Raw genomic sequence first — 17,594 nt, forward strand, 5'->3', positions numbered from 1 at the left:
CAGCGGAGCGGGTGCCGCAGCCCCCCCACTGCAGGGAAACTCACACCGTGCCCTGCTGGGGCCGCACCGAGTGCTCCAAGAAGCGCGAGTACACCAGAAACTGCAGTTCCCATCTCGGCTTGAGTGTTTTTTATCACCGCGCTCCATCAAGGACAAATGGAGAGCACAGACACCGGAAGAGCAGTTTATTCCCTTCTCTTCCCCTTTATGGGTGAAAGCACCTGCAGTGCTCACAGCCAGCGGCCCTGTGGCCCTCCACAGTTGCTGCACCTGCCGTGCTCAGGTAGCAACTACAGAAAGACAACTTAGAAAAAATTGAAACTCCAGATTGGATTGGTGAAGGACTAGGAATTAATGTAATATTTTTTTTAATTGACTAGATTTCAGCTGGAGTGGTCCCTTGGCATTTTAAAACACTGCACTTAATTATCTTCCTGCCAATCATTTCAGCTTAAACACCAAAGCTCCTCTTACACTGCTGTCCCCAGGAGGGTTTTCCCATCCCTGCACCATGCATCTGAGGAATCCCAACTCTGAACAGGGGAACCTCAAAAGGCCCTGCAGTGTGCTTCAAGGATGGGGTGGTCCATCTGGATGTTGGGTGGGCACAGCCCCATGGAGCACATCTGATTTTAAGAATCAGGGTGGGCATTCAGCCAGCACTGGGGGCAGCGTGTTAGTCCTGCCAGCCTCTCCTCAAGCTAGCATCTACAAGGGTTAAGCACCCTTTGTGACAATGTCATGCACAAGTGTAGCTCAAGTATGTAGCTCAGTGTAGTGTGGTGTAAAAGCCTGCTGGGTGAAGAAACAGCCTTCAAGCCACCTCCCAGCTTGAGCAGCAAAAGCCAAACGTGTCTCCAGGTCCCCAGCTTGTGCCTGTCCAGGGGTAACTGCAAAACAGTTGTGGAAGGCAGCTGCAGGAGGCACGACCCACACCACCCCTCCCCTGAATTGAGCCCAATTCAGAGCCATGTGCTCAGGTTCCTGAGGGCCCCCAAGATGCAGCTCTGCTCCCTGCCAGGGGCAGCTGCTGGTGGGGAGCAGGCTGGACTCGCAGCCAGCCTTCTCAGGCAGGATAACATCTTCTCACCGAGGGTTTCCATTGCATTACATGATTAATTAGCTGATTAACAAGATGTTGTTGCAGTAGAATCTGTTCTCTGGATTCTGGCTCAGGCAAACACCATCCTCTGTGCTAATAAAACTCTTCTGTTCCATGCAAGCATGTACTAATTTAAGCATCAACATGCAAATGAAGAACAATAGAGTAAGCTAGAGCTCCCAAATAAATTAGCTACAGCCTTCTCCAGGCCCTGTCTCCAAGGAGAGAAGGGAAAGCAGGAAGACAGATAGCTCTGGTGGGTCTAGAGCCTCAGGTTACAGTTGTTGGTGTCTCAGAAGGTGACTACTGCCTGTCTCCCCCTGTCCTGCTCTCAGGGCAGGGGAGGGCATCAGGCCCATGCTGCAGGCAGCAGAGAAAGATGGTGTAGCTCACAAGGTGCTGCTGGAGAAACCTGTCCTGTAGGCCAGGCTTTGAGCTGCCTTCTGGCACGATGAGCAGCAGCACCTCAACTTGGTCCTGGGGCTCAAGGGTCCCACTGAGAGCCCTGGGTGGGAAAGCACAAGAGGAACAGCATTCCTGAAAAGGCAGGACCAGCATCAGTACAAGAGCTCCTCCTCCATCCCAGGCTTTTAGAAGAATCTCAGGGGAAAAAAAAACAAAACAAAACAAAAAACCTCAAGCATAAGAAAGCCACAAAACTGGATTTGCAGCCTCCAGAAAGAAGCCTGCAGTAAGAGGCTGAACAAGCACAATCCCTTTAGCTTATTACAGAACTGAGAAGCATTGCAATTCCAGCATGTAAGCTGCCACAATAGGAAATTACAAAGGCTGAAGGCTTTTTAATATGAAAGAGGAAGGGAAAGCCAGCTACATTGACCAACACATGTTCTTTGCAGTGCAAGCAATGGGACCTGTATCCACTACCCTCAGCCCTGCTCTCTTCAGCACACTTTGGTCAAACACCATTTTTTGCGCTCAGCGTAGAAGTAGCTGAGCAAAACCTGATGCTCAGACCAATGTGACAGGGCTGAGCAGCTAAAAAGGTTCAGGATTACTCGTGCTGCTCAGGTCTAGCTGGCAGGAAGTGGCCAGAGCAAAGGGCTTCTCTCAGCTCTCAAAGGTAAGAGAAATGGCAAGGCACATAGATTTGCTGTAGCAGTTTTCCAGCCAGTTTGAAGAAATTTGCAGCAAACTGCTCCTGCCTTGCCATCAGGCATGGCTGATATGGGAAAAGTGTCCAGGGGTCAAATGGCAGTCACTTTCCACATGGCACAGATTCCCTGGCCATGGTTTTGGGCAGAAGAGCCTGCCAAGGAATTTGGTAAAGAAAGCTGGTTGTAAGGACTTCAGCCTTGCTGGCTTTGTTCTATGGCCAGCTCCACATCTGAGCCCTACTGCACATGATCCCCACTGTTCTGTGCCACAGTGCTGCTTCTAGCAGCCTCCAGGCAAGCCCGATGTGGGAGAGAGAGCTCTGGCCCCAAGTCCAGGCTGGTGTGAGCCCTGTGGGATGCAGCCTTGCAGTGGCAGAAGGACCCACTGCACGTGGACAGAAGGTACAGACAGTTATGCAAGATCTGAAGGGAAGGAGAGGAGGAATCTGGGCTGAGTAAGAACAGAGGATATTTATCAATATAGAGAATTCTTTACGTATTACTTGCTCTCACACACGCACACCCATGCCTGTACCAGGCACAGAAGGGTGATTAGTCCGTAATACATCGAAGTGGCTTCCCATGGAGTCTCAAACAAATGAGGTCACCTTCAAGAGGACCCCCAGCTGTGTCCTTGGGTAGGGGCAGGTCGAACACCTGAGTGTCCTCAGGAGCGCTGGGACTTCAGACGGTTCCTGCGGCCGGCCTTGGCCCCGCGCTGGGCTCCCTTCATCAGGCCCTTGAACTGGCCCTGCATTTTCGCCCGCTTCCTGGAGGGAGCAAGGAGCAGGAAGCTGTTTTGGTGCAGGCACTGGGCACACTTAATGCATGGGGATGCTGCTCCAGACTCCGCAAGGAGTGGCACAGGGGATGACAGGGAGCTCCCAAACCCACCAAGAAAACCCTAACAAAATGCAGGATCAAACCCCTTCCCACCCCTGTGCCCTTCCTGGTTGGCCTCACCTTCTGTTGAGTTTAGCTCTGTTCAGGGGGATGTAGGCATAGGGGTCGAGTTTGCCCTTCTTCTTCACATCACCTTTACCTTTCTGTGGGAGACAGTGACACGAGAGAAGATGCAGCACCAGGGAAGACGCATGTGTCCCCTTCCAGTGCAGCCCTGCCACCCCACTATCCCAAAGACTGTGCTGCAGTGGGATACCAACTGAGCACACTGCCCTGGGAGCTGATTTCCCACCAACATGATGCTACAGACACCTGCTTTGAGCAATGAGCAGGAACAGCTCACAGCAAGGCGAGGACAGGAACTTTGAAATGGGCTGGCAGTGTTCAGAGATACTGAGTGTTTGGCAACTCCTCTTGGAGCAGAGATCCCCTCCAACCTTGGTGCTACAGGACCAGACTCCCAACAAAAATGGTGCTTCCTGCCCCAGCAAAGTCCAAGCATCCCCACAGACAAACCCTGCAACTCCATGGGTCCCTCACCTTGGATCTATACTCTGCACCGAAGGCTGGCTCCTTGTTCAGTGGCCGATGGATCCCAGAGCCTCCAGCTGGAAAAGAGAATGTGTGTTGGAAGGGGGTCTTGTCCCCCCCCCCCCCACCGAGTTCTAGGCTGTAGAAGCTGTTCCTGTTTTTTGTCTCCAGCTCTTGGTGTCAGGACAGTAGAGGGATGGCCATTTCATACAAAGTAAAATCTCTGGAGAAATGTGTAGAGAACTGTCTGAAATTAATGAAGGCAAATGCACCTCGGGAGAAATAACCCCAAACACCAGTTCAGACTGGGGGCCAACCTGCTGGAAATCAGCTCTGCAGAGAAGGACCTGGGGATCCTGGTAGAAAACAAGTTGTTCATGAGCCAGCAGTGTCCTTGTGGCCAAGAAAGCCAATGGTGTCCTGGGGTGCATTAGGAAGAGCATTGCCAGCAGGTCAAGGAAAGGGATCCTGCCCCTCTAACTCAGCTCAAGTGAGGATGCACCTGGAATGTTGTGTCCAGTTCTGGGCTCATCAGTACAAGAGATACATGGAGCTCATGGAGCTGGTCCAGTGAAGGATTAAGGGACTGGAGTATCTCTCTTATGAGGAAAGGCTCAGAGCTGGGCCTGTTCAGACCAGAAAAGAGGCACCTAAAAGGGGACCTCATCAATGTCTGTAAGTATCTGAAGGGAGGGTGTCAAGAGGATAGTGCCAGGCTCTGCTCGCTGCTGTTGGGCAATAGGACAAGAGGCAATGGCAGAAACTGATGCACAGAAGTTCCACCTGAACATGAGAAGAACTTCTTTGCTGTGTGGGTGACTGTGCACTGGAACAGACTGCCTAGAGAAGCATTCTGGAGCCTCCCACAATGGAGATATTCAGGAACCATCTGCATGCAATCATGTGCCATGTGCTCTGGGATGACACTGTTTGAGCAGGGAGGTTGGACCAGATGATACACTAATCCCTTCCAATCTTACCCAGTCTGTGATGCTGTGATCTTTGCTTCAGTTGTGCTGCAGCAGCACCCCACCCCTTGTACCCTACAAGATGGGTACATGGTTCTGGCCCTCTGGGGAGCCCCAGACTGGGCACAGGCAGGGGACTTACCTCTATACTGAGAACAGGTTCCAGCCTCAGCTTCCTCATCATCTGGCTCCTCTCTGAAACGACGCTTCTGACTTTTCTTCTGCAGAAAAAGACAGCAGGAACCCTGCAGCTGGCTTGTCCTTACAGTTCTGCCCTCCCTTCGACCCCCAACCTCCTTCTTCCTCCCATGGGCACCGAGAGACTTTCCAGACAGCACATCCCTATCCCAGACAACTTCCTGCACCCCTCCAAGCAGCTGGCAATTGCCTGGTGTCCCCACCAGCCTCTTGGGCAGAGCTGCAGCTGCCATGGCACAGGCAGTGGTTTGGCAAGGATGAGTTCCCCCAGGAACTCCTCAGGACCATGAGCCCCATACTCACACTGCGGAGCCCCACATCTTGCAGCACATCTGCCATCTCCTCATCTGCTCCTGTGGTACAGGATAAGAAGGTCAGTGTGTGATGAGGGCATGGGAGAGCCCTGGTACTGTGCTAGCCCCTGGAGGGTGTGGCAGTAGCAGGGTGCCTCTGCTGAACCAGCACCCTCCTGATGATGTAGGTGACTGCTTCCCCTGGCAAGTGGCCCAGAAGAGAGCCACTCGGTGTGACACAAGGCCATACCAATTCCTGCCACTTCCACCCACTTCCCCCCAAGATCCCACATGCAGGTGGCATGATGAAAACCATTCAGAGACCCAGAGCAAGTCTAGAGTGGCCCCTGTCAGCTCAGATACTACCTTTGGCTTCATCATCATCCAGCTCCTCTTCCTCTTCATGGATGATCAGGCGTCCATCCTCAGACATCTGGAAATCATGGCTCACTCCTCTGGACCGCTTGGGGCCTGGCTTGGTGGCTGCTCACAGAGAAATGGGTCAGGGCCTGGAGAAGGATCCAATTCTGGGGGCAGCAACCCCCAAGGCCCCTGTGCATTGCAGGAGCCCCATCTGTCCCACCCCAGCCCCATCTGAAGCTCCACTCCTTACCCAGCACCCGCTGGGACACATTAGGGTCCAGGAAGTTGAGGGGCTCATCATCTTCCCCTTCCTTCAGCCATGCCTGGCCCTTCTGCCGTGCTTGCTTCCTCCACTCCTTGCTCTGATGCCGTTCCTCCTCTTCCTCCTCCTCATCCTCTGAGTCAGCCAGGATCTCCTCCATACTGGTCAAAAGGTGGAAAGGATGATGGAAAATGGATTAAGGCCAGGGGTGCACCCTGCCCCACAATGAAGAGCAGCCCTGGAGATGTCTCCAGCATCTCTAGAAACACCAGCTGAGCAGATGCAGTGCCCAGCCCCCTGTGGGGGCTGCTCCTTCACCCTGAGCCTGTCTTCACCTGTCTCCTCTGGGCTGTGGTGGTGGTGCCTCCTCCTCATCTGTATCCACAGCTGCCTTCTTCAGGGCACGCTGCTTGCGGCTCCGGGATTCTGCCTTGCGGATGTTCACCAGCACCTTATGGTACTCAGCTGGCAGCAGCCCCTTCACCAGCTCAAAGCTCAGGAAACACACAGAGAGCAGTCAGCACCCACCTTCTCCTGCACTGCTTCACAGAGAGCTCCCTCACCACCCCAGGAGACCCTGGCTTACCCAAACTTGCGGATGAACTTGATGAAGAGGTTTCGCAGCTTCATACGGAAGTGGCGTCTCATGTCATCTGAAAGGTTCCCCACAGCCTCCAGCTGTCAGGACAGAGACCCTCAAGACCAAAGCACACCTGCCATGGGGACCCAGCCTCCCAGCCTTTATCTGCATGGCCACCTTGTTCACCCTGGTGCCATCTCTCCACGCCTGCCCCACGTAAGGCCATGGGGAGGTGTCCATGCTTGGCAGTGCTACTTCATGGGGCTTTTCTGGCACATCTTTGCCAGGATTCAGGAAAGGAGCCTCCTCACTGCCGTCTCAGCCACTGAGATCAAGGTTGTTTCCTTGGTTTCCAGGCAGAGTGCAGCTGGAGATGCTCCTGTCTGCCCAAGGCAGTCACAGCTCTGCCCCACCACCCTCCTCAAGACACCCCATGCATGATCTCACCATCGTCTGGACATGCTTGGCCAGGAGCTTGGTGTCCACCAGCAGCAGTGTGACCTTCAGGAAGCCCAGGGCTGCCTTGACCACATCCCGCGTGCGGGAGGCCAGCAACAGGCAGATGTTCTGCAGGAGCTGCTCCACCACACTGAACTCCAGGTGATCTGCAACCATGGTGGGACTCAGCCACAGATGGCTTCCTCCTAGCACCCACCTTCACCAAAGGGCTCTGCCTCGTCCCCCCAGCCCTCCTGCTCACCTTTGAACTCAAAGAACAGGCGGGTCAGTGCCAGCACGGTGCAGCTGATCATGGTGACTGAGCCAGTGAGCCCCACATAGATCAGGAGCAGGAACCGCTGCATAGCCTCTGCAAGAGGGGAATGACTCAGGGCCTGACTCACTCTGTGTCCAGCAGCATCCCTGGACCATTTCAGCAGAATGCTCGGCATGGGGCTGACCTCCCTGGGGCCAGAGTGGCCGTGGGGCTGAGCAAATAGAACAGAAGCTCACCTTCAGGGGTGGGTCCAAAGCGGATAAAAGCATGGCCCATCTCCACGAGCAGCATGAAGGCGTTCTTGCGGGCCCCCACTGACACCTCCTTGGTGCATAGGATGACCTGGAGGAAGACAGGCATGTCATCACTGCTGCCACTACCACAGCCAGAACCAGCCAGTTCCTCCTGGGGACCATGCTCACCTCTGGGACCAGGGCAGTGACAAAAGGCTCGTGCTCTGCAGATAGCTGCTTCACAATGTGGAACAGGCATTTCAGCCGTGGCTGGGGAAAGAAACGGACCAGCATTGGTACAACCAAGGACACACACCTGGTTAGCTCTGCTGCCCATTCCATCCCTTCCCTTCCAGCAACAGCTGATCACCACCACCACAGCCCTTGCTCTCACCCTCTTGGCCGGGGACGCTGCGCTCTTGAGTGAGTCCAGCAGCACTGCTTGCAGGTCCTGGAGGTGGGAGTGGACGAAGGCCTGGCAGGGAGCGTGCGGAGCAGCACACACCTCCTCCAGCACGCGATACGCCTTCTTCTGCATGCTGCGCTCTTTGCTCTGCAGGAACAGCCAACATGCTCCCACTGTCAAGGCAGCCCCTCACCATGATGTCTGAAGGGACACCAGCACCCCACACCACCCAGCAGAGACCTATCCCCTATGGCAGCTGCTCAAGTCCCTAGAGTGTGGGTCCAAGCTGGCAGCAAGCAGAAGGTGCCCCACTGCAGCCCCAGCACCTCTCAGGGATGGCACCAACTCACCTGGAGGGAAGGCTGGATGGTACGGTACAAGGAATCCAGGGACTGCTCATCAGCATAGGGTGCCATTGCCACTACCAGATCCAGGATGGAGAGTCTGCAGCAGAGAAGGACACACAGCTGCAGCTGTTAACTGTGGCATCACATCCCGACCAAGCTGGGACGCCAGCTGTGAATCACATCAAGTGCACAATGGTGGCAAAGTCCACACAGGACAGTGCCCTAGGGCTGCTCACTAGGAGCATGCCAGGAGTTTTACCCATTAGCATCACCTCCCAGGTGTTACCTGGCAAACTCGGAACTCTCAGGACTGGTCAGCTTTGCACTGGCTTTCTCCAGGAATCCACACACCATCTGCAGGGCAGGCACAGAGAGCAGGATCAGAACTGATTGAAGCAAGTGCTTTTATAAGAGTCTGCAATCCACCTGGCAAACAACTTGCTAAAGGACTTTTTGGAGACCAAAAATACCAGTGAGTCCAAAGAGACCTGGACAAATTCACAAAGAGCTTGTGCATGATGGGCGAGATGTGACTGCAAGCCTGGGAAATCCCAGACCATGGGCTGGAGAGGTCTGCCTGCCCATAAGGGCAGGAAGGGCTGCTCTCTGGTCAAAGCCTTCCTTCCTGTCCTCTTCAATCAGGCCTGCACCAAAGCCCCATCAGACTGAGTCTGGCTGGCAGATGCTGGCCTGAGCCAGGACAGCTTGCCCCAGTGTCCCACAGGCCCCTCACCTGAGGATCCGTGATGGTCAGGTAAGCACGGACAGTGTCCAGCACAGAGCGGCGCTGAGCACTTGTGCCCCCATCCTCCTCAGGTTGGCTGTACACGTTGAACAGGATGGGCAGGAAATTTTTGGCAAAGCGACCCACTTCTGCCCGCTCTGCATCTAGGGGAAGGACAACAGGGGGCTACAGATCAGCATTTGCCCTCCCATGGCTGGCAGGAACCCACCACAAGGACCTCTTTCCCCCTCACCTGTCTCGCAGCCTTTGTGGATGAGAGTGCGCAAGGCCTGGCACACAGTGGGGCGGAGATCTGGGCGCTCACTGATGGCCATGCCCAGGGTGCGGGCCAGCCCCTTGAAGGCCCCCAGCAGATCTGTGGGATGGGTGCAGAAGCCAGGAAGCAGAGTCCAGACCTGGAAGGCAAAGGAAAAAATGGGAGGCCACAGTCTTTGGCCAAGTCACTGCTCCCCAGCCTGGTACCAGGGGTACACTCCGGCAAGGCTCCCAGACACTGGTTGTTACCTGCCACTGCAGTGTGTCGTAGATCTTGGCCTCCACACTCTTCCCAGCCTGGGTAAACTCCTGGGCTGCAGAAGAGAAAGAGATGAGCAGGGCAGAAAACATTGCAAAGCCTTGCTCCACCCCAAGGCAGAGAAGGGAGGTCCCACAGAACACCCTGGACTGCTGAGACCCCTAACATGCTGCTCTCCTCACCTCTGGTTTTCAGGGCAGCTGCCAAAGGCAAGAAGTAACTGGTGAAGAAGCCAAGCCGTGCTCCCTGCACGTTGTCCCGCAGCACCGGCAGGAGCCAGCTGCGGGGGAAATCCAGAGTCTCCCTGGGGAGGAAAGGTATCGGTCAGGAGGGTGTGGGGCACTGCCAGCATCAGCCCCTTGGCACAGGGCACTTTCACCTAGCCCCAAAGCTGGGCACAGGTAGGCTTAGCAGCCACACCTGCATCACTGCATGGGGACTGAACGGAAATCTAACAGCTGCAAAGCTGTTACCTCATGAATGTACTCACTCCTTGCCATTGATCTCCAGGGGCACAGCTTCCAGTAATACCTCGGGACCCATGGTGCTCACAGCAGCCCCCACTGCCTGGTCCACTTCAGCAGTGTAGGGAAAGTGTGGGGAGAGACGCAGGTCACACAAGGACTGGAGACACTGCAGAAACAGGGCAGGACAGTCACAGAAGAGCCATGTGCACAGGTCTGGCACGTATCACTCTGCCTGCCCAGGGATGCCGGCTGCCCTGCACGTCCCTGTGCTGAGTCCCAGAGCTGTGCATGCTCTGGCCACACACGGACAACAGAACAGGGCAAACAGCATGGCCCTGCTCCAGCTGGAGGGGGCAACACAGCCACCCCACCAGCCTCTATGAATGAATCTGTGCCCTTTCAGCCCGGCTCACCTTCCTCATGATGGGATGGCACTGCTTCCCACATGTCTCGAAGAAGATCTCCAGCACTCGCAGAACTTCATCCCATGCTGCATGGAAACGGTATGTCAGCCCTTCCTCCACTGATCTGGGGAGAAGAAAGAAGGTGGTCACACTGGGAGTATTCAGGGCTGCTAGACCCCATTGAGGACTGGGCAGAGGCTGGTCAGAGCTCAGCCAGACCCATGGGCAGCCCCTCTCACATCGCTGCTCCTCACCGAAACATCTTGCACAGGTAGGCAGCAGGGGCTGGGGCAGATGCGGACACAGTGCCCATGTCCTCCATGTGGGGAGCAATGCACTCACTCAGCAGAGTCTGCAAGGGCAAACAGGGAAAATGGGACAGCTGTTGGACCACAGAACCCCCAGCCTCACAGGTACAGAGGGGCATACCACTCACTGGCAAGCCCCAAGCCCCATGGCAGAGCCCCCCACAAGGCCCAGGGTATCCAAGTGGGGAGAGGTGTCTGAGTGTGGTACCTCCAGGGTCTGTGCTGCTGCTGACACCACCTGGGAGTGTGGGGAGAGGAAGCAGTTCATGGCAGCAGAGAAGAGCCGGGGCAGGTGAGCCCAGCACAGGTCCTTTTGCAGCCTGAAGAGATAAAAAAGACCAGATTAGAGATCAAGCAGCCACCTCTCCCCTCGCCCAGCCATGGCCCCTGTCTGCACCTGCCCAGGTTGATGTGTGCCCGCTCCATGGTGGACAGCCAGGTCAGCAGCGGCTGCAGGTCACTTGTGTTGGGCACGTAGTCGTAGAGAGCCTGCAGAAGCAGAAGGTTGGGTAGGTGGGTGGGTGCTGGGCAACTGCCAGCTCTGTCCCTCCCCACACTGGTACCCCACACTCACAGTGATGATCTGGGCATTGAGCTCAGCTGGCAGGCAGGCCACGCTGGCCTGGGCACTGAAGAGGCTGTGGAAAGCTTGCATGGCACACGCTGTCACCAGCTGCAAAGGACACGGTGTCAGGAGAGGGGGCTCTGCTTTGAACCCACTGTCCTCCTACTCCAAAGCAGGCTCTGCCCTGGAAAACCCATCACTATTGCAACTATGCTGCGTCTGCATAGCCTCCCTCTTTCACAGCAGTCAGGCAAGAAAGCTGTCCTGAGCTCTTTTCCATTTGCATCCTGCATTTCTAGGCTCCCAAGTGACAGCTGAGAGAATTTGATCCCTTTGAGAGTGTACCCCATGGGGAAAGGGTCTGCTCTTGTCATCCCTGGAGCAGGAACACTCACCACATGGCTGAGGGTCATGACTCGGAGCAAGGTCTCACAGCAGGTCTTCACCACAGCTGCAGGGAAGCAGGGCAGCACGTCCCGCAACAGGGCAAGGACATGCAGTGTGGTGGTGGCCTCCTTGGCACCTACAGGAGCAGAGCAACCTCTGAGCCTGTGGGACACCACAGCAAAGCCCCCATGACAGCAGTGGGCTGACCCACAGAACCAGGGTGAACACTCCCCTAACTTCTGGGAACAGGAAAGCACCAGAATGGCTGAGGAGGCTTCAAAACACCATAAGTGTCCCAAAGATATCTCATACCCTCCCCCCCAGTCCAGCGTGCTGCAATCTCCCCTCTTCCCTCCAAGTCCTTATTCTCCCACAGTGGCAGAGTTCCCCACATGCAGCTACAGACCCCATGCTCCAGTGCCCCACACCTCCAGCTTTTTCAATCTCCTGCACACAGAACTTGGCAGTGGAGGGTGCTGCAGGGTGATGCTCAGGGGCTGCATCGCCAAACATGAACTCGCCGCCCCTCAGGACAGAGCACACGCCATACTGCGCTGCTTTCCGCACCTGCGGGAAAAGAACCCAGCTGAGTAGAAGCTACAGACCCAGGGGTACAGCCATTCCCAGACACAAACCCCAAAAGCAGCATCATCTCCTGCCAGAAGCACTGGGCTCTCACCTTGGGTTTGGTATGAACGCAAAAGCTCAACAAGCCATGATAGACCTGCAGGGTGACAGGGTAGCTCCAGGCTGCCAAGTCTTGCTTCCGTAGCAGTGTGGCCAGGCAAGAGAGGACCTATGACAGGGGAACAGCAGGGGCATTAGCATCACCTGTCCACAGAAACATCTCCCTTTCACAGCAAGGGCCTCAGGCCGAGCACCCAGCACCACCCTACAGCAGCAGCCTTGACCCCAGCACTCAGCAGACCCCCAGGCAGAGGTGACATGGCTGGCTGCCTCTTGGCTACTCACCCATCGCAGGGCAGAGGTGGAGCTGCTGCAGGCCTGTGACGACATGATACTCATGAAGGCTTTTGAGGCATCCGAGAACTTTTTAATAAGAACAGGGCTCGGGACCCTGCCAGGAGAAGGGGACGTATCAGTAGGGTGAGGAGCAGACAGCTGGTAGCAGTCACAAAGGGGACTGCACCACCAGCTCATCCCAGCTGGATTTCTTCCCCAGCCTGGAGAGGGAGAGCAGCACCAATCCCTTTTCCATTATCTGGGGTCTGGTAGCTCTCTCTGCTTCTCTGCCAAGCACTCACCGCTTTAGGACAAGGTTAAGCAGGTAGGTGACAGCAGACAGTGACTCGGGGGACTCCACTGCCTCCAGCGTGGTCATCTGGGAACAGAAGGTGGCTAAGCGATGGGGTGCAGGGGGTCACACTAGCCAGTCCTTTCCCAACCCCTGGGGAGGGGGAAAAGAAACCAGGAGCAGCCCAACAGCATCTCTGCTGAACAAAGCCACTCAGGCTACAAGCACAGCACCTTTCTCTATCCCTCCTCAGAGCCCACCCACGCTGGCAGCAGCAGCTCCCCTCGCGCCTCTTCCACACAACCAGCACTCACTAGTGCAGCAAAGTATTCCGTCTCGCTCTCCTTGCCCCCTCGGGAGCGGATCACCTCTGTCACAGCCGCCAGCACGGCACAGATCTGTGAGCAGCCAGCAAAACAGGTCAGCATCTTTTAGCCTAACAGTGGGAAACCATTCCCACCAGACCCCCCCCTTCCCCAGCCCTGCTCCTCTCCGTACCTCTTTGTGAGCAGCAGAGTTGGATTCCCAGAAGCGCTGCACCTTGCTGAAGGTGACGTTAGTGCAGTCGCTCAGCCCGCTCAGAAAGGTGCCAGAGGACTTCTCTGTGGCAGCCTCTTCAGCACTGTCCTCCTCCATACGGAGCTGAGCGCTGTCACTCGCCCGCTCCAGACGCAGGGACCCCGACTGCAGCTCATTGTGCAGCTTCACTGCATCCACCGTCAAGTTACTTTTCTCTGGGGGGGTGAGAGTTGTGTCAGAACTGAGAAGTCACATTGCTCCACCATTCACCCTGAAATCCCCCATACTCCCCTCCCAGCCAGACTGTCTTGGCTGGAGCTCATATCCAGCATGTGGAATACGGGTGCTGCTTCGCCCCAGTGGACAAAAGCATGTGAATAACTGGAAAGAGCGCCTCATTCCTGTACACAGAAACCAGACCACAGTCCAGTCATCTCTGATGGAAGAGAGTATCATGTCCACAGAAACGTGTGCCGGTATGCCAAGGCTTTAACACTGAGGTGTTTCTTGTACTCAGCCCTATTTATCTCCTTCCACCTGAAGCCCTAGCAATCAGACAGCCAGGACAGATGCTGCATGTCCCTCTGAGTCCCAGACATCAGCCTGCAGCTAGCATCTGCATGAAAAAGATTTCCTTGGCCAGGAGCAGCCGGTGCTCTCACAGTGCCTGGCACACTTTGGTTTACCTTCCCCATCATGTGGCCGGCCGAATGTTAGTTTGTCACGTTCCTCATCATGCCAAACACCACAGCACCACTCAGAGGTACGGCCATGGGCTTTGGGAAGGCTCGCAGGGCGACAGGAACTGCAGCGTGCGGCGCCCCATTCCGCTTCTGAGGCCCGGTGTCACTAAGAGGCTAACTCCTTACGCTGTGGCCTCGGCTATCCTCCCCGGTTTGCTGCCTCCGCCCGCCCTGGAACCGTCAGCAGCTCCGCTCTCACTGCTGCCCCAGCCCCAGCTCTCGGAGCCTTGCCCCACAGCCCTCCGCGCCCCTGCACCCCTCCGGGAAGCGCAGGGCACAGCTCAGGAGCTGCTCGCCCTGGCGCCCTACCGCCCCGCCCGCTCCTGCCCTTACCCGCCGGCCGGCTGCAGAAGCGGCTGCGAGCAGCCAGACGATGCTGGCGGGTCTCGGGGTTGGAGTCGCTGCTGTGGCCCTTCCGCCAGCGCTTCAGCTTGGCCGCGGCTCCCGAGCGGAGCCTCCCGCTCCGCGCCATGCTGGTCCCGGCTCCACGTGCGGCCGCGCCCAGCCCCCCCCTTCCGCTTCCGGCGCCAGACGCCATCTTGAGTGAGGGCAGCCGTCAGGGAAGGCCGCGTCCCGGCCGAGCGGGCGAGAAGCGGTGTCGGGGAAGCTCAGCGGGGTCTTGCCCAACGGGGGCAGAAATGGGAGACCCGAAGGGGCCAGGGGCAGCCACCGGCAGGAGTGCACCAGACATCCCCGTGCCCAAGCCGCGGCCCTGTGAAACTCTTCAGAACAAGCCCGTAGCCCGGGGCGAGGAGTAACGTGTTACGTATCACTGCGTATCGTGACGTCACTGTGACGCCACGCCCTGAAGGTCGCACCGCCCTTCGCGGCCGCGCCATGTGGTACGTGCGCCTCCGCCTGGCGCGCGTTCAGCGCATGCGCTTCCCCCACCGGCGGCGCGCGGGGCGGGGCGGGGCCGAGCGGGGGCGTTAATCGCGCGCGGCAGCGGCGTGAGGAGCAGCGCGCACCGGTTCCTCAGCACGCTATGGCCGCCGCGTACCGGCTCGTCCTCGTCCGCCACGGCGAGAGCGCCTGGAACCTCGAGAACCGCTTCAGCGGATGGTACGACGCCGACCTCAGCCCCGCCGGGCAGCAGGAGGCGCGGCGCGGCGGCGAGGCCCTCCGAGGTACCGGTGGACGAGGGAAGGGGTGCCGGCCAAGAGGGGGGTCGCGGGGGACGGGGGGAAAGGGATGCGGCCTAGTGCGGCCACATCGAGCCCAACGGGTGCTGGTTTGGGGCTCTCCGATGCCGGGCGAGGGCCTCCAGTGCCATGTCGGGGGTTCAGTGCTGCTGGGAGAGTCGTAGGTACCGCAGTATGTCGGTTCTTCGGTACCGGTCGCGTCCTGGCCGCCGCCGCTTTCTGTAAAGATGAGGACGCGACCGGTACCGGTGCTGTGAGGCCGCCGCCCTTGCCCTTTCACCGGTTGCATAAGGCCGGGCACTCACCTTCCTGGTCTTCCCCCGCCTCCCCCTTCCCTCGTATTTTCTAGATGCTGGCTATGAGTTCGACATCTGCTTCACCTCGGTACAAAAACGGGCGATCCGTACTCTCTGGACCGTCCTGGATGCAATTGATCAGATGTGGTTACCCGTTATCCGGACCTGGCGCCTAAATGAGAGGCACTATGGGGCTCTCACGGGTTTGAACAAGGCTGAGACAGCAGCAAAGCACGGTGAGGCGCAGGTCAAGATCTGGAGGCGCTCCTATGACATCCCTCCGCCTCCCATGCAGTCTGACCACCCCTTCTACAGCACTATTGCAAAGGTAAGACCCATTGCTCTTTGCCTGCCTTGTTAAAGAGTCTCTTAAAAGTCACTTGCAGTGCAGCCTGGCTTCCTGTATAAGGTCTCCTGTGTCTCTGTTGTGTTATCTGGGGCTGTAGTGCATGGTGCTGGTAGACTTTAGGCTGAGTTTATCTTGCTTCTTCTGTGTGGAGTTGAACCCCTGGGCATCGCACAGAGAGAGCCAAAGCGGAGGGCACAATATCTCTGTTAATCATTAGTGCCATGACCCATTCGTGGATGTTTGATCTGGTTTCTTTGCCCGGATAGGCAATGTATGACTTTTCCCAGGTGGACTCATGGCCCTGACTGTGGCTCATTGCAGCCCTAGACCACAAAGACACTTCCTTGCTTCCAAGCCTGGCTTTGCTTATGTGTAGTGGGTCCTCAGGTAGAGAATCTGAGGGAGAGACAAAATCTTGCTACCATCTTCCCACACTGGATGGGGGCACTGGGCTGCTGTGTGAGCATGGTCGTTCTCCCAGGATCGCCGCTATGCTGACCTGACAGAGGACCAGCTGCCAACATGTGAGAGCTTGAAGGACACCATTGCCCGGGCTCTGCCTTTCTGGAACGAGGAAATCGTCCCACAGATCAAAGAGGGCAAACGAGTCCTTATTGCTGCTCACGGCAATAGCCTGCGTGGGATTGTCAAGCACCTGGAAGGTAGGTCACCCCTGCATCCCAGGGACCCCTCCTTCCCCAGCTGGCACTGTGGGAAGGTCCAAGAGTGACGGCACTGCTGCATTTGCAGGCATGTCAGAAGAGGCCATCATGGAGCTGAACCTGCCCACTGGCATCCCCATTGTCTATGAGCTGGACAAGAACCTGAAACCTGTCAAGCCCATGCAGTTCCTGGGGGATGAGGAGACTGTGCGCAAGGCCATGGAGGCCGTTGCTGCTCAAGGCAAGGCCAAGAAGTGAGAGCAGGCAGCAGACCAGCACGTAGTAGAGCCCCCTTCCATCCCCCACCCCTCTGTTCACACCCCCACAGTTGCAGGAACTCGGAGCTGTGGAGCTGGAGGCACTCCCCTCGGTTAGGCCCGTTCCCTGAGACAAGGCTCCCCTCTGCAGATAGCCTGGGGGCTCCAGGACGAGGGCTGGACACTGAGGTCTGGTGTGAAAGGGAGCCCTGTCTCTGCCAGGCAGCGACCCCACACCTGTCCATGCTGTGATCCCAACCCTCAGACCCTGTCTGCAGAGGGACAGGCCAAGCAATCCCTTGCCATGCCAGGCTCTTCCTTTGCTTTGCATCCCTGGCAGCTCTCATTACCTGTTTACTGTAGTTTTGTCACTTGATTTAGTCCTCCTGGGAGCAGTGTGGCAAGTGCAGTGCTGGCAGTGACCAATGTGGGTACCCCCTCCCCTCATGGGTGTGTGGCACAGTGACTGGGATGCTACTGGAAGGGTTGTGTTTTGGTGCACGTGGTACAGCACCCCAGGGTAGTACTCATGACTCTGAACCCAGCTCTGCCAGCCCCTGCTTTAACTATACTGCCTTCAGACAAGGGTGAGGGAGGGAGCCTGTTGCCTGGAGGTCTGTGCCTGCGACATGCTTCTCCCAGCTGATGCCCATCCTCGTCCTGCTGGTGAAGCAGGTGCTGTTGTGTCCCATCCTTCACATGCGTGTACGTGGCCTGTCACTGTGGCCTCCCCGCTGCCGGTGTCGTGAGCCTGGGCTTGCACAGGGTCAGTGTAACTGTCCAACCATAGCAGCCGTCTTGTTCCAGTTCAATAAAGGAGTAATGCGCAATAAGGAGGTGTCCGTGTGTCTCTGGGCCACGCGGGCTCCCTGCTGTCAGCACGTGCACAAGGCAGCAGTCACTGCTGGGCACGGATATGAGGGTGCAGAAGCTGTGCCAGGCTCAAGGAGCAAAGCTCAGCCCTG

General features: G+C 56.9%; 2 protein-coding genes across 2 annotated transcripts; one reads left to right on the forward strand and one right to left on the reverse strand.

The window, feature by feature from the left end:
- Positions 1-2,669: 2,669 nt before the first annotated feature.
- Positions 2,670-14,736, reverse strand: RRP12 (ribosomal RNA processing 12 homolog). Its single transcript, XM_053948730.1, has 34 exons — positions 14,257-14,736; positions 13,160-13,395; positions 12,976-13,059; positions 12,672-12,748; positions 12,379-12,484; positions 12,086-12,202; positions 11,835-11,973; positions 11,415-11,542; positions 11,029-11,127; positions 10,852-10,943; positions 10,663-10,774; positions 10,401-10,498; positions 10,156-10,270; positions 9,766-9,908; positions 9,458-9,579; positions 9,266-9,330; positions 8,994-9,156; positions 8,750-8,904; positions 8,303-8,370; positions 8,020-8,113; positions 7,658-7,816; positions 7,453-7,533; positions 7,267-7,372; positions 7,016-7,123; positions 6,763-6,920; positions 6,322-6,413; positions 6,071-6,229; positions 5,724-5,896; positions 5,477-5,593; positions 5,121-5,170; positions 4,762-4,840; positions 3,661-3,728; positions 3,181-3,263; positions 2,670-2,987 (listed from the first exon to the last, which is right to left on the reverse strand). Exons 1-34 carry the CDS (start codon positions 14,459-14,461, stop codon positions 2,885-2,887), a joined length of 3,954 nt encoding a protein of 1,317 aa, XP_053804705.1. The 5' UTR covers positions 14,462-14,736; the 3' UTR covers positions 2,670-2,884.
- A 169-nt stretch (positions 14,737-14,905) lies between these two features.
- On the forward strand, positions 14,906-17,462 carry PGAM1 (phosphoglycerate mutase 1). Its single transcript, XM_053948731.1, has 4 exons — positions 14,906-15,050; positions 15,415-15,689; positions 16,192-16,372; positions 16,461-17,462. Exons 1-4 carry the CDS (start codon positions 14,909-14,911, stop codon positions 16,628-16,630), a joined length of 768 nt encoding a protein of 255 aa, XP_053804706.1. The 5' UTR covers positions 14,906-14,908; the 3' UTR covers positions 16,631-17,462.
- The last annotated feature ends 132 nt before the right edge of the window (positions 17,463-17,594 follow it).

This window comes from Vidua chalybeata, chromosome 8 (assembly GCF_026979565.1).
Source record: "Vidua chalybeata isolate OUT-0048 chromosome 8, bVidCha1 merged haplotype, whole genome shotgun sequence".
Lineage (NCBI taxonomy): Eukaryota > Metazoa > Chordata > Aves > Passeriformes > Viduidae > Vidua > Vidua chalybeata.